This window comes from Gobius niger (genome assembly GCF_951799975.1).
Source record: "Gobius niger genome assembly, chromosome: 5".
NCBI lineage: Eukaryota > Metazoa > Chordata > Actinopteri > Gobiiformes > Gobiidae > Gobius > Gobius niger.
This window is the reverse complement of record NC_136856.1, coordinates 17632105-17645375: the sequence shown is the minus strand read 5'-3', so window position 1 is coordinate 17645375 and position 13271 is coordinate 17632105. Positions and strand designations below refer to the sequence as shown.

Sequence of the window (13271 nt, the reverse complement as noted above, 5' to 3'; positions counted from 1 at the left end):
TCATGGGACAGCGGCACAGCAGTTATCGATTGAGCCTCACAGGATGAAGGTCCGAGGTTCGATTCCCAGACGGGGCCTTTCTGTGTGAAGTTTGCTCCCTGTGTCTGCGCATGTTTCCTCCGGGTGCTCCAGTTCCCAACCACTAAAAGGATCCCCTCTGGGGCTAAGACTCCCCTGAAAAGACATTCTTAATCTCAGTGGGACTTTCCTGGTTAAATGAAGGTAAAATCAAAAGCTTAAAAGTAAAACCCAGAGAGATACAAAAGTCATTTAGACAGAACAGGAAATATTTTAATCCATCAATTTACAAAAGTATATCCCATTTTATATACAATATGTACAAAGATGTATAAACAACAGAAAATAGCACTGGAACAAACATATCACTAATCTGCAGGGATGTTTTTAGTGCAAACGTGTGCAAAATGCATAGTGCTGTCGCTTTGTTAATTCTTATTAACTATGCTATTAATCTTTATTTAAATAACTGTATGATTTTAAAAACATTTATGTCCCACAAACACAGGAGCATTTGAAAGATGTTACTGGTCCAGATTTCAATGATTTGAGCAAGTATTTTTGAAGATCATTCAACAGCACAAAGAAGTACATTTTCATTTGTCAGCGGTTTCTTGACTTGTTATGAAGAAACGCTGCTTTGACAGAAATGATGACTATAAATAGAATCACTTGCGTCAAGAATAAGGGGACATGTGGCTCATCAAAGCCTTTCTCCTCTTTAATAAATGCCAAGGGAGACATAACACTGTCCTTTTAAATAAAGTTTTGAAACACAGCTTAAGTCATCCAAGAGCCTTATCAACTTTATTAACTTGGCAGATTTAAATAATCATAATTATTGAGTCACATGGGCCAAAGTTGATACTTTTCAACAGTTTAATCTATTCATCAAATCCATGATGAAAGTCTGAGGGTCTTTCAGTCTTTGTGTGTGTTATCAGTTATGTCCAGAAGATGGCGCCTCTCCCAGTCTGACACTTCCCAGGAAGGTTGTGTGGTTGGTCATGCTGATGAGTGTGTCTTCATAGACAATGCGTATGGATATTCTCTGACCAGCGCGCAGTAGGCTCACCCCGGCCGTGTAGCAGGTATTGAACTTGCGCTGGCCTGTCTCTATGCTGCAGGTGCAGCGCAGAAAAGGGTTAGAGTCCACCATCACTTCGTAGCTGGCGATGTCTGTGAAGTTGAGGTAGTAAACCTGAAGGGAAAAAATAAATCACATTCACACCAAAAGAGCTGTTAAAGCTTTGTCACAAAATTGGCCATAAAGAGTCAAGGAGATAGCTTGAGTTATTTGTTTGAGAAAACATAACATGCATCAGCAATAAGACTTCAGGTTCTGCTTAAGATCTGTTCATTACGCCTTGAACTAAAGACTTTGCAGAGTTACGTCGAAGACCGTACTCACTTCTACCTGACTATAAATGAAATAGACACCATCCAGCAGCACCTCCAGCTCTCCAGAGCGGGAGTGCATTTTGAACACGCGGTGATGGATGGACACCATCTTCCAGTTTCTGAGAATCCCTTCAGAGAGATCTAGATAGATGACAAAAGAGAGGGTTTCAATTCACACTGGCACAGTTTAGGTCAATATAAACGACCATTGACCCGTCACTGTGAATACAAACACACTCTAGACAAAACAGAGTCTTCTGTGCATTCTGGAGAGCGGCGTGTGTGGTGTATAAGCTGCCAACTTGTGGCTGGCACACTGTACTTTAAGAGAGGGTTGGAGCATGTATTTTTGTAATAAATCTATGGTGACGAGCTGGAAGCTTATTTATTTGAAGATGCACTACATATCAATGAGGTATGTCGCCCGTCTGCAGTAAAGCCTTTGTTTTCCTGTGTTGCAGCATCAGAGATGTACATGCATGTTGGCTGATCGGGTTGTGTTCGTGCGACACTCGTCGTCATGGGAAAAAGCTGATCATTCTCATGGCGCGGTATTCGGGGCAGTGCAGGTTAATACAGACTAAATTAATTGTGAAGTAAATTCAGCTGAAATCTGCAGTGCGTACTGGAGCTGTACCACAAAACACTCCAACATGTAAGAAATCACCCTTAAATTAAGACAAATGTCAAATAACACAGTACAACATTCAGCATCATCATGTTCTTGTCAATGTCCATCTAGAGTGATTTACATAGCAAGGACATCTAAAAAACTCACCTTCTCTCACTTGAATTGTTGTTTCCTGCCCTTGCAAGTGAACCACTGCAGGCTGAAAGACAACAATGGCAAAAATAAGTACCTACACATTGTGAAGGTTAAATGTAATTGGGGTTGAACAAAAGTACCTGAAACTCTTTTGTTTTTGACCTATCTGGAACCCCTGTAGAAATAAAAAAGACACACTTCACCACAGCTGAAATGACATGATTAAACAAAACAAACAATGAAATAGTTGGAACATGGATCACTGCGATCCCACACTGTTTGACATCTGCATGAGAGGTCTCTCTGGTACTGCAATGAGTTCATTGATTTTGACAACTTGAGAGCCCCTCTGTAGTGTGGGAATGTGTCTCCATGTACTGTAATCTAAGAACAAATCTCGGAGCTTGTGGTGTTTTAACTTATCTGGCTTGTGAAAAGTTTTGGCTATCTCAGTGCTGTGATGGTGTCATTTCTATTTTCATCTACATACCTGCAGGGCCTTGAGCGCCCGGTGGTCCCTGAGGCCCTGGAGGCCCAGGAGGTCCTGCAGGCCCCATCACGTTACTTCCTGGAAACCCAGGGATTCCAGGGATGCCCGGTGGCCCCTGAGGGCCAGGGGGGCCAGGTGGACCAGGGGGCCCCGGCACAGGCCTTTTCCTCCCTGTACAAGATAACCACAATGTTATCAAGTTGGAGTGCCCTCTGTAGGCAGCAGTGGGAATTGTACATCCTAAAAAAATATACAAGCTGTATTTTTTGCTAATGGCATGCTAACAACAAATCAATTATGCAAATGTAACCCTAACACTTAGTCATGTGTGCAGAGTGATTGTTTAAGGGCTTTTAAAAAGAAGAGGTCACATCTGTGTTCCATTTAATTATGCAACAAAATCCAAGCAATTCAGAATGAAGCGTTTTAGCAGTAAAAGAAGGAACAACCAAATCAAACATGATGACTCAGACCTGTGTGAATGGAGCAAAATACTACTCCACATATGTTTTTGACGAGGTTACAACATACGGTTAATAGCACAAAAAAGTTGATGATGCATATTTTACCTACAACTGTTAATGAAAGTACAGAATATTAGGTTTTTGAGATAAAAGCAAAGGCATGTGAAGTTTCTCAGACCTTTATTTCAGGCTGCTCTGTTTCTGGATCCCCCCAATATCGCTGCATTATCTTGTGTATTTTATGTAGAATAGAGAGCTATTGGAATGTGTGCAGTTCTATCATGTTTCACATAAAACCAATATTTTTACCCGGTGCTCTGGCAAGTCACTGAGTTTTTTTTCCCCCCTAAAAACTTTTCAGTTTTTATATCTATATATATTTTTTTGAATTACCTTTTTTATTTCCTCGTCGCTTCTCTTTTCCCAATGATTCTGTAACAAAGAAAAACATCTTTTTAGTATTATTATACTTTTTGCACATTCAATGAATGGAGGTATCCTGAAAAGTAACAGATTCAGATGTTCTGTGAGCAGCAGTGCAGTGAAGGCATGCCAGTCTGTGGTATCGTCTAGTGTAGTAATTTGTAAGTGTGGTTTCACCTCCTCTGTATGAACAAGTGCCTTAAGCATTCACAGGCAGTGGAACTGGAGAAGATCATTAGAGAGATACTTTATCCTGCCAAAATCCTTTTCTTTGAATTAGGCCCAGATGGAGAATGCAGATGAAAGTGTGTGTGTGTGTGTGTGTGTGTGTGTGTGTTTGTGCCTGTGTCCGTGTGGGTTCATGCACACTGCATTGGAGGGGCATCTATATCAATGTATGACACACGAACAGACCATGGCTCTGCAGCTACAGACCTTTTACAAACCCCTCTTGCTGTTCAAGGGTTTGCCATGTCATTACAACTACAAAGGCCATTGAACCTTAAAACCTCACAGTTTGAGTTCCCTGTAACATATGGCCAGTGTTTCTCCCCTGGCTAAATGACTGGATGCATCCGTAAAGATTTCTCTTAACGAGCAGCCTATCTCCAATCTGGTGCCCGTTAGGAGCGCCACAAACCAACACACGCGCACACGTGCAAACACACACATGTGAGGCTGAGATTACAAAAGCCTTTGTCTGTGGCTCAGAGCAGAGAGACCTGGGAATGATTAGTGTTTAGAGGCTCAGGACTTTACTGATTTATGTAGAAAGTCTCAAAGGTGAGTTTTTTCTTCTAATTTAAACACAATCACTACACAACCCCCCCAAGTATTCAATGTCACGCCACAGACTCTGGAATGCCTTGTGATCATGCTGCACTTGTTGCACTCAGACATCAACTTCAAAGGCATACTTTTTATTTGCATAGCTCACATTCTAAACAAAAACTACAAAAGCGAATTCAGACATATTGAGCATATGGCTTTGTCTCGAGCTATTGATTATGATGAATAAGACCAGTTAATGGAAGCCATCAAGTCACATGATGGGCTTTCCCAACAGGTTGTTTGAAATGAATCTTAAAAGCATTCAACTCTTGTGAAGTTTTGCATCTGCTCCGTTGATATTTCAGGGGCTTGGCATAAGCTAGTTCGTCTGCTTCAAATTGGTGAAGCCCTCCCAAACATTTTGTCCCTTTTGCAATCCAAATAATAATCATTCCCATGCTGTAAAATCTTCTTCTCTGCAAACTCAACAACACAGTGCGGTTTAGGTACATTCTTTTGTTAAGTAGGCATAAAGCTGAAAAAGATAACTACATAAAGAAGAGACCAATAAGGAGTTGTTTTCCAAATATAAGAGCTCCAAGAACTACTGTTACACTGTAACAAATCTCCTTCCAATCAACAAGAGCTGTGGAAACATTGCTCAACAGAAGACACACACTTGGCAGGACATGCAGAAACTGATGCAGGTGCTTTGCTACAAGTGTGAAGATTCATAGCTGGGTCTCTTAGAGCAGTGGTTCTCCCCATGGGGTGTTGAAGTTATTTCAGGGGGTCGCCAGATCATATGGAAGGCATACGTTCCATGTAGTTTGATGGTTGTGACTGAAAACGTTTATGACAACAGTTGTCATCATGAATTAAGATACTGTACTACACAGATTATAATTTTTCCGGTACGGGGCGAGACAGACCGGTTTGGGGATTTCCACAGCCTAAACTGAACCGTTCTGAGCCCAAGCCGTTCCCAGGCGGGGCCACTTCTGCAGTAGGGTCGAGTGGTTTGCCTGAGACCGGTTCGATAAAGGAAGGTCTAAATATGGCAGATTGGACTCACTAGGGGAACGCAGTGTCGAGCACATAAAACTGCATAACTTTGTCACATTCAACCAAGCGTTTGCCAGTTTTGTCAATCAGTCGTATTATGAAAAAATGGCAAGTTAATATTGAGCAAAAATGTTAAGTCAAAAAAAGCTAGCTTATTAATATATTCAATTAAGGTAATTGAGTCGTCCTCTGTACTCAGTGGTTGGAGTCTCGTACAGAAGACGACTCCATTACCTTCATTGATGATGGACAATTCCTGTACGACTGAGAGCTTACACAGCTCAGCTTATTAATAGTATTTTTTGTGTTTTTGATTGGGCATTTTCTGAAAGAGTAAAACTTGTTGTTTGGAAAACATTTGGAGCATCGAACACTAACACACCAGTCCATCACAGCATGAGGAGTTACCAAAATGTAATACAGTGGAGCAGAGAAAGACGCTTTATATGTAGCCACCTGTGTCTAACTGCTTTCCGGGACTTCTTTTTGTCCGCTGTGTAATTCCTCTGGTGTCCTCTTTGGCAAGGAAGTCACTATTTCTGTGCGGCAACCTTTGCTGGTAAAACAAAGAACAACAAAGAAAAGCATATTATTAGTGAGGCAAAGTAATATTTTAACACACAATTTGTGACGGAGCAAATAAATATAACAAGGTGCAACTACATATTATCTTTTATCACATTGGTGCCACCAGGTAAATCCTTGTCGTGCAAGAAGAATACATGAAAAACTGGATGCAACCAACCCCAAATATTCATATTATTATATATTATCTCTAAGTTTTCTTTACCTCATATCATCACAGTTGCCACCACAAAACAACTGCATTGTGATTTGGATATTTTCATGGCAGGTGTCTTACTTGTAGCAGTCAACAACATACTGGGACTGGAGTATGAACACAATATTCAGGCAAAGTTCCTCGCTGTGCCTCTATGGCAGTGCTTCTCAACCTTCTCAAGTTGTGACCCTCAGTATGAGCACTGCTGCTCACATTCAAATTACACAGAACAATGCATTCCATATGATCAGGAATTATCCTGCGACCCTCAGGTCTCGATCTTCAGGATGAGAACCACTGGGTGAGCAACATCAGGCCTGGGAGGCAAATTCGGACCCATATGGCATCTGGCATGATTTTGCAAAAATAATTCAAATTCTTTTAAAATATCCTGGGTGAGGTTCCCTAAAACCCCTCTGTTAGTTGGTATTTGTAGAGAGAGTGGACCTTTACTTTGGATCACAGTTGGAAGGTTTGGCCCGTGGTCTTTTGACACCAGCTACCAAGCATTGCCTATCCCTACTAGATTGACATTGTCACCCATTTGGTAAATAAATATATAGTATCAAGTTATACACCACTTTTACACTCAAAGCTGACTTAAAAGGAAATCACACAATTTCTACATTCACACATTCATTCACCAGAAACGGATGGGAAGAAAACAGTCTTGCTCATGGACATGCACCGGTGGGAGCTGGGATTGATTGTTTAGGATTTGTGGCTAAATGCTCCACCAACTTTTCAAGCAACTGCTGTAGGTGGAATATAAGTATTAGGCAGCAAATTCTTTACTTGACCGAGATCGCCATTGATTTTGGTGCGGCAAAAAAAAGAAGTAGTTAAAAATTCTAGAGCAGGAATTCACATTCTCATTGTAATATTAGATAAAGCGTTTAACCATTTAACAAAACAGCAACACACTGTCAGCCAGAACAGTCATTGTCTGTCTCATTGAGCTTGAAACCAATCCTGTAACACAAGTCATTTTTGTCTGAGTCTGTGCAGTAAGAGACAGTCACCTGGACACGTCTGCTCTAAAATTCACCTTTTAACACAAAAGGACAGGGTAAACTGCGGTTAATCTGAGAGCATTCCCGCATTCATTTGGCATCTAATCCAGGCCAAAATCAGGAGATCGCAAGGAGGAATTGTACAAGACAAAAAAAAAGACAATGAGGATTTTGGCAACACCGGTCTGCGCTCATCTATGCAAACAGAAAAGGCTTCGCTCGAGTGGTGGAGTGTTCCCGTGGGTTAGTGCGAAATGTTGCGTTTGGCCTGCATTCACTCATTAAACTCATCCACTCATTCTTGTAATATCAAATGTTCATTGCGTGCAGAATCAAAAATGAAAATGTTTGATGATGAATACATTTTTTGAGACAGTGTGCAGCCCTACGACAAATTTTACCCAATGAATCTTGGCTCAAAACTAATAATATCCCAAAATTCTACGCAACGCCAGTTCGTGACTGCAATTTTGGAGTACCCCCAGAAATTCATTTGACAAAGAAACTCAGCACTTAACATTAACAAGACCACCCAAAACCATCTTTCTGTCATGCTCTGCTACATTGGAGATCACTTACGGTCACACATTGGACTGTCAGCATAAATAATAGCATGACTGCGAGGCGCGTAGGCTCCAAATTGCTGTGGACAAGCCGGCCATATTAGCAGTGTGCTGGACATCTGCTCAGAGTTTGGCCGCCTTACAACTGTGAAGCGGCGACACGTGCGGCACCTTAACATGGATCAAAAGATAATAGAAATGTTGTTATGGCTTAGCCGGTTGCTGCTTGATACACGGCAGACAACCTTGTTGGCCTTTGCACAGTAAATACAAGACGATTGCATTGCCCCCGTGTAAAGGGGAATCATGGAAAAAAAAAAAAAGCCGCCCAGCATCTCGTGTGGTTTCGATGATAACCACTGAAATACAGACAAAGCTCTGTTTTGATTTTTGCCATATCTGGTCTCAGATGTGGGATCCCCCCTCCTGTGGTATGAGATGGGCTGGGATCATGTCAAACACTCCCCTCCACTCATGTCGGGCAAATTCAAAAGTAGTTGAAAAGTGTACAATCCTGACCAGCTGCCAACTGTGTCTGACCTTATAAGCATGGGAATTCCAGCCTGATGGAGCAGTATGCCCTGGGAGGGTTTGAAATCGACACAAAGACCTCCAGATGTTCCCCCGAGCTGCGCCGCTTGCCCTTCATTTGGTGTGCAGGTGTCTCCACATCTCCACTCCAGCTGTTGGCATACGGACTGCTTTTACTTCGCAAAGAATTTGGGTGTACGTTCGGACATATGGCATAACACTTCTGTCTGTTCTGACAGCCAAACACGATTCAACAGCCCATTGTTGGCCCAAGATTAAACCGGCTCAGAACAACAAAAACAAACAAGCAATCTTCTTGGCTGCTACCAAAATGGTGGTGAAAAGATGAAATGCTTAATAAATGCTCGCCTGAAAATCTTTTATTATGGTCTGACTATGAAAAATGGTTTAGTGCTCTTTGTTTGCTTCATTTCACTTCATTACAACATTTATAGTCATCATAGCCTTCAAAGGCACGCAGAGTTACAGTAAATCAGGATGACAACGTGTTGGTATGTGCGCCTCGTGCCAACCATTGAGTAAACCATTCTTTTTCGGCGCAAGGGAGAAATGCTATTAATTAGAGGGTCAACTCTTCAAAGCATGGGGGTGCACTTGTGCTAAGAAGTCTCGATTCCCTGTTGCTCCGTAAGGATATGACTAAAATTCAATCACTACAGGGATGTGTAATTTACTGATTGTGAGTCTTTATCAAAGCCCTATTAACAAATAATATAACATTGCAATTTAGTTCAGTTTCCAACCCAAAACTTTATTCTTTAAAGCTTTTCTTTTCTTTTTAAATCTTTCCATGAAAACACTAAGTATTGTTGGTATTAGAGCAGCCTTTACTCCTGAATGAAATGTTAGTCACAAATGACATCAGTCTGTGTGAGTTCAGGAGGTGAAACTGAGGGCTGCTTCCAGATGCAGGCTGGGACACAGGACTTCCCTTAAACTCCCTAATAAGGTCAACAAGATTTGAGATGTCTCTAAAAGGATACACTCCCTGAACGCCATCACCATCTGTTTTAATCCCAAACTTGTAATTTAATAATCCAATATCCAAAAGATCTGCCATTAATGCTGTGGAATGCAACCCAAAGGAGATGTTCCTGTCAGCAGCCAGTCACATTTTTAAACAATTGGCAAACGTGCTTCCAATCCTGAAGTTATCAAAATATTGATAATTTATTGTTTTTGATTAGGACCCCGATAATAACATTTGTGTCTGTCAATACTATTCCATAAAAAAACAACCTCAGAGACTTCTTTCCACTGGTGCTTCCTCTTGTCCTCTGCTCTCACACCTTTCTCACAGTGATCCATTTCTTCTCTGGTAACAGCTCCAGTAGATGAGGGTGACAGCCCACCCCGGGTGCGCCAAAGTGTGTGCTGCTCAGGGCTTTGTGTCCCATCAAACTGACTTTTTTAATAGCAGTTAACTAGACTCCAGATGTTTCAGCATCTGTTCTTTGTGTGACTTTGAAGGCATACATCAGAAGGGTAAATTATTTCATATTATGGTTATAAGAAAATATTAGGCACAAGATCAAAAATCACCATACTATAGCAATTACACAGTATAGACCACGTCGTTTACTACATTTCACTCCCTGCGTCAGGTGAACAAAGGCGGGACACTTGCTTGAGCCTGCATCACACTGGTGCCTTACACCGCAGCGGGGCGATTCAACTCTTGGGAACGGCACAGATCTGCTGCACAGCTGGGATTTACTGCCTTGCTCAAGGGCATAACAACTGGGATTGTTGCGGGGAAGCCTGTTTGTTCACTTCCTTGGCTCAAGTCATAAATGACCAAATAATTTGCTCTCATTACAAAGGAACCAGAAGGATCTAAGCAAGTGTGAGATGTTAAGCGCTTCACATAATGAATCATTTTCTACTTACAAGGTCTTAGCAAAATGTTTATTTCTTCCAATTACTATCATGTAACATCTTGAAAGCACATTCTTCTGTAAATGACAAAGCGCTGCTCTGAACTGGTGCATGCGTTTTGAGAGCTGCTTTGGCATATATGAGGACAATTATTATTATTGCCTTAGTCCTCTTTGACAGATATTTGACATGTGTTGACATTGTGTTTTATTTGCTGCCTGATTTATCTCATCTTTGTAAATCCCTTTTGGACATATCCTTTTGAATATTCCACTGCTGTTCCTAAGAAGACTAAAGTGATCACATGCATGTCGAGCAGCTTACACAATACTTTATGTACAACACAACTTACACGTCTGCATCAAGGTTCCATCTGACAAGGAATCCTGTGAGAAAACAGTTAAGTAAAAATAACTAACATTAACCCTGTATAAAGGGCATGTGGCATATAAACTGTTGATATGCACGATATCACTGCTAAATAAGAGACAGATGACTTCTGTAGAAATGATGTTGAAACTAATTTTGGTCATGATATAAAGAAGTTGTGAGCTAATGACATCCACCACGTTATAACTTTAAGTAAACAACCTGCCAAGTTGTTTCATGTTTGACCATAATGGACAGAGCTATTTGACATGGGCGACGTCTCTCATGGAGTTGGGGCTGCACTTGTCTTGTTCAAATAGAGGAAAGCCGCAATTGAGAGACAGTCTGTCTGCACTTTGTTCAAAATATCCGATACCGATGTCATGATACAATAGGCTATGTCGGCTGTATACGGAATTCAGGTTTACGCCCTTCCTCGACTGTTTATGCGGTGGCGTTTTTAAAATACTCTTCTCCTATTACGTTGCTTAGCTCTCCTGTTACATTACGTCTGCCCTTCACTTCACATTTCACTGTCGCGCCCATGATCTCTTTGATGAGGACGTGTGTGAAAACTCCAATAAACAAGAGCAAGACCTGCAAGAAAGTCTCTTCAAAAGAAAAGTCTTCCAGAAAGTTAACAAGTGCGTCTGTTGCATCCAAATGCCACATGCTCCTGTTTCTCCAACTATGTAAACTGTGGGATGTGTAATCAGGGTTGTTTAATGCACACATCTGGCGAGGACAGCATCACAGAGTTGTTAAATATTTACAGCTGCAGCAACGGTCTTTCACCTCATGAATCGTCACCATCTGGGTTCAATACCAGGGCCATTGCGCTCCACTTTAGCTTAAGGAAACCACGAGTATCCAAAATAGCAGAGGGCATGCTGTGGACTAAATTAATAGTTTAACACTTTAGGAAAAAGGGTTACACATTAGTGAGATGATATTTACTTCATGGAATAAAGATAGGCCAACTACAATGTAATAAGTTTAGACAATTTATTGTTGGACAGCTCAGTGCAACTAAATGTCCCGCCAATGCCCCCACAAGGAGGATCATTTAACTTTAAAAGGTTACACAAGCAATGACAATATGGGCTAAGGCTCGAGATTCCCCTGATGAAATGACTGATAAAAGAGGGAGTAAGGGTCTAGCTGCCAAAAGCCACACAGACAACACAATGAGCATTCAATCAGCCAGCTGCCTGAAAGGAAAACACATGTGAGACGAAAGCTGGCCCGCCTCCAAAGCACCAAGTGCCCCATCTAAGTCCTGATGAATTTACATCAGCCCTTGGGCTTTGCACCTGCTAGTCATCCACTTATCTGTCCACCTGCTGCACGCGCTGACTGACCTGTGCGTGAGAATCAGACTGGGCCAAGTGCCTAAAAGCTATGAACAGATCTCCTCTGCCTGTTTGGGGATGCTCTGAAGGCAAACAAGGATATAGTTTATTAGGTAAAGGCTGCCTCTTAAATGTTCACAATGTTCCTGACAGACACATGCCAGGTAGGCCTAAGAAATGCCAACATTGGTCATAGTCAGTGGATTTTGGCTGCGTAAAAAAAAGGCAGATGATTAAAAACGTGTGTGTCTGAGGAGGTGCAGGCATAGTGTGACAAGAGATGCTACTGCTGTAAACTAGTTGCCCGGGAACATGCCATAACAACTCTACACATTCAAACCCGTATCACGCTACAGCCTGGGTAACAGGGGGCTCCAGAGGTGAATGTATCCCTAAAGTTGCCTCAACTCCGCAATGGAAAAAAGAGGTGTTAAGTGTAGTTCTGTATAGCCATAGTTACCCCTCCATGACGCACAACGCCGGTGTCCTTAGGCGGGCGCGCGGGCGCTGATAACTCCTCCACAGGGTCAACTAGGTCCGTCTCCTCTTCTGCTGTCAACATGGAGTCCCGCTTCTGATGCGTAATTTTAATTTCCCTCTTCACCTCAGACCGCAAGTCCAAGTAGCAGACGAGGGTGACAGCGTGTAGAGACAGCGACAGCAGAAATAATCCCAGGAAGACGACACTACTGCCCTTGCTCCTACTACTACTACTACTTCTGCACTTCTTGTTACACGTGCATGGGTCTGCGCTGGTGGTGGGCATCACTTCTCCCGGGAAATCCGCTCCGGACGAACCATAACACGCCATTATCGGACAGAGCCACAGCCCACGGTGCCCTTTATCTCGACATAATCGGGAGGTTTGTTTGTCTCGGCCGGCGCGCTGCAGCTAGTCATTGACGCACAAACTCAAAGGCGCAACAGACAGGCATCGGTTTGTTACACAAACTTGTGCAAGTATCTGTAGTAACAACTGGAGCACGCCCACTGCTCCTCTGATTGGCCAGGGACAATTACGAGGCATTAATGCTGGCTCAAGGATGGGACTGAGGATGCGAAAGGTGTGAGGAACGAGCAGCACCTACTGGACAAGTTGCTTTATTGCATTCCCGGATTTCCAATTAAAAGCAGGTACAAGAACACGCTGAGAGGTGATTGTTGTAAGTTTTCATTCCAATCTTATTGTGAGCCACTAAAAAAAAACCGAATCAAGATATTGCTTCTAAATCGCTTTTCTAATGATGGTGTTATATTCTAGAAATATTAGTCTAAATACCAATTACTCTTGTCCTTATGTAGAAAGACTAGTTCTGACAGAAGCGCACCACGAGTTTGACACTGTTTAAACGGCATACAAATATG

General features: G+C 42.1%; 1 protein-coding gene across 2 annotated transcripts; it reads right to left on the bottom strand.

Annotated features, from left to right (window-relative positions):
• Positions 1-283: 283 nt before the first annotated feature.
• eda (ectodysplasin A) lies at positions 284-12858 on the bottom strand. Of its 2 annotated transcripts, none has more exons than XM_079556771.1 (8): positions 12367-12858; positions 5855-5954; positions 3533-3571; positions 2676-2846; positions 2326-2360; positions 2198-2249; positions 1430-1560; positions 284-1219 (listed from the first exon to the last, which is right to left on the bottom strand). In XM_079556771.1, exons 1-8 carry the CDS (start codon positions 12715-12717, stop codon positions 959-961), a joined length of 1140 nt encoding a protein of 379 aa, XP_079412897.1. In that variant the 5' UTR covers positions 12718-12858; the 3' UTR covers positions 284-958. The 2 variants fall into 2 exon arrangements, with proteins under 2 accessions (XP_079412897.1, XP_079412898.1); XM_079556772.1 differs by having other exon boundaries at positions 1436-1560.
• Positions 12859-13271: the final 413 nt, after the last annotated feature.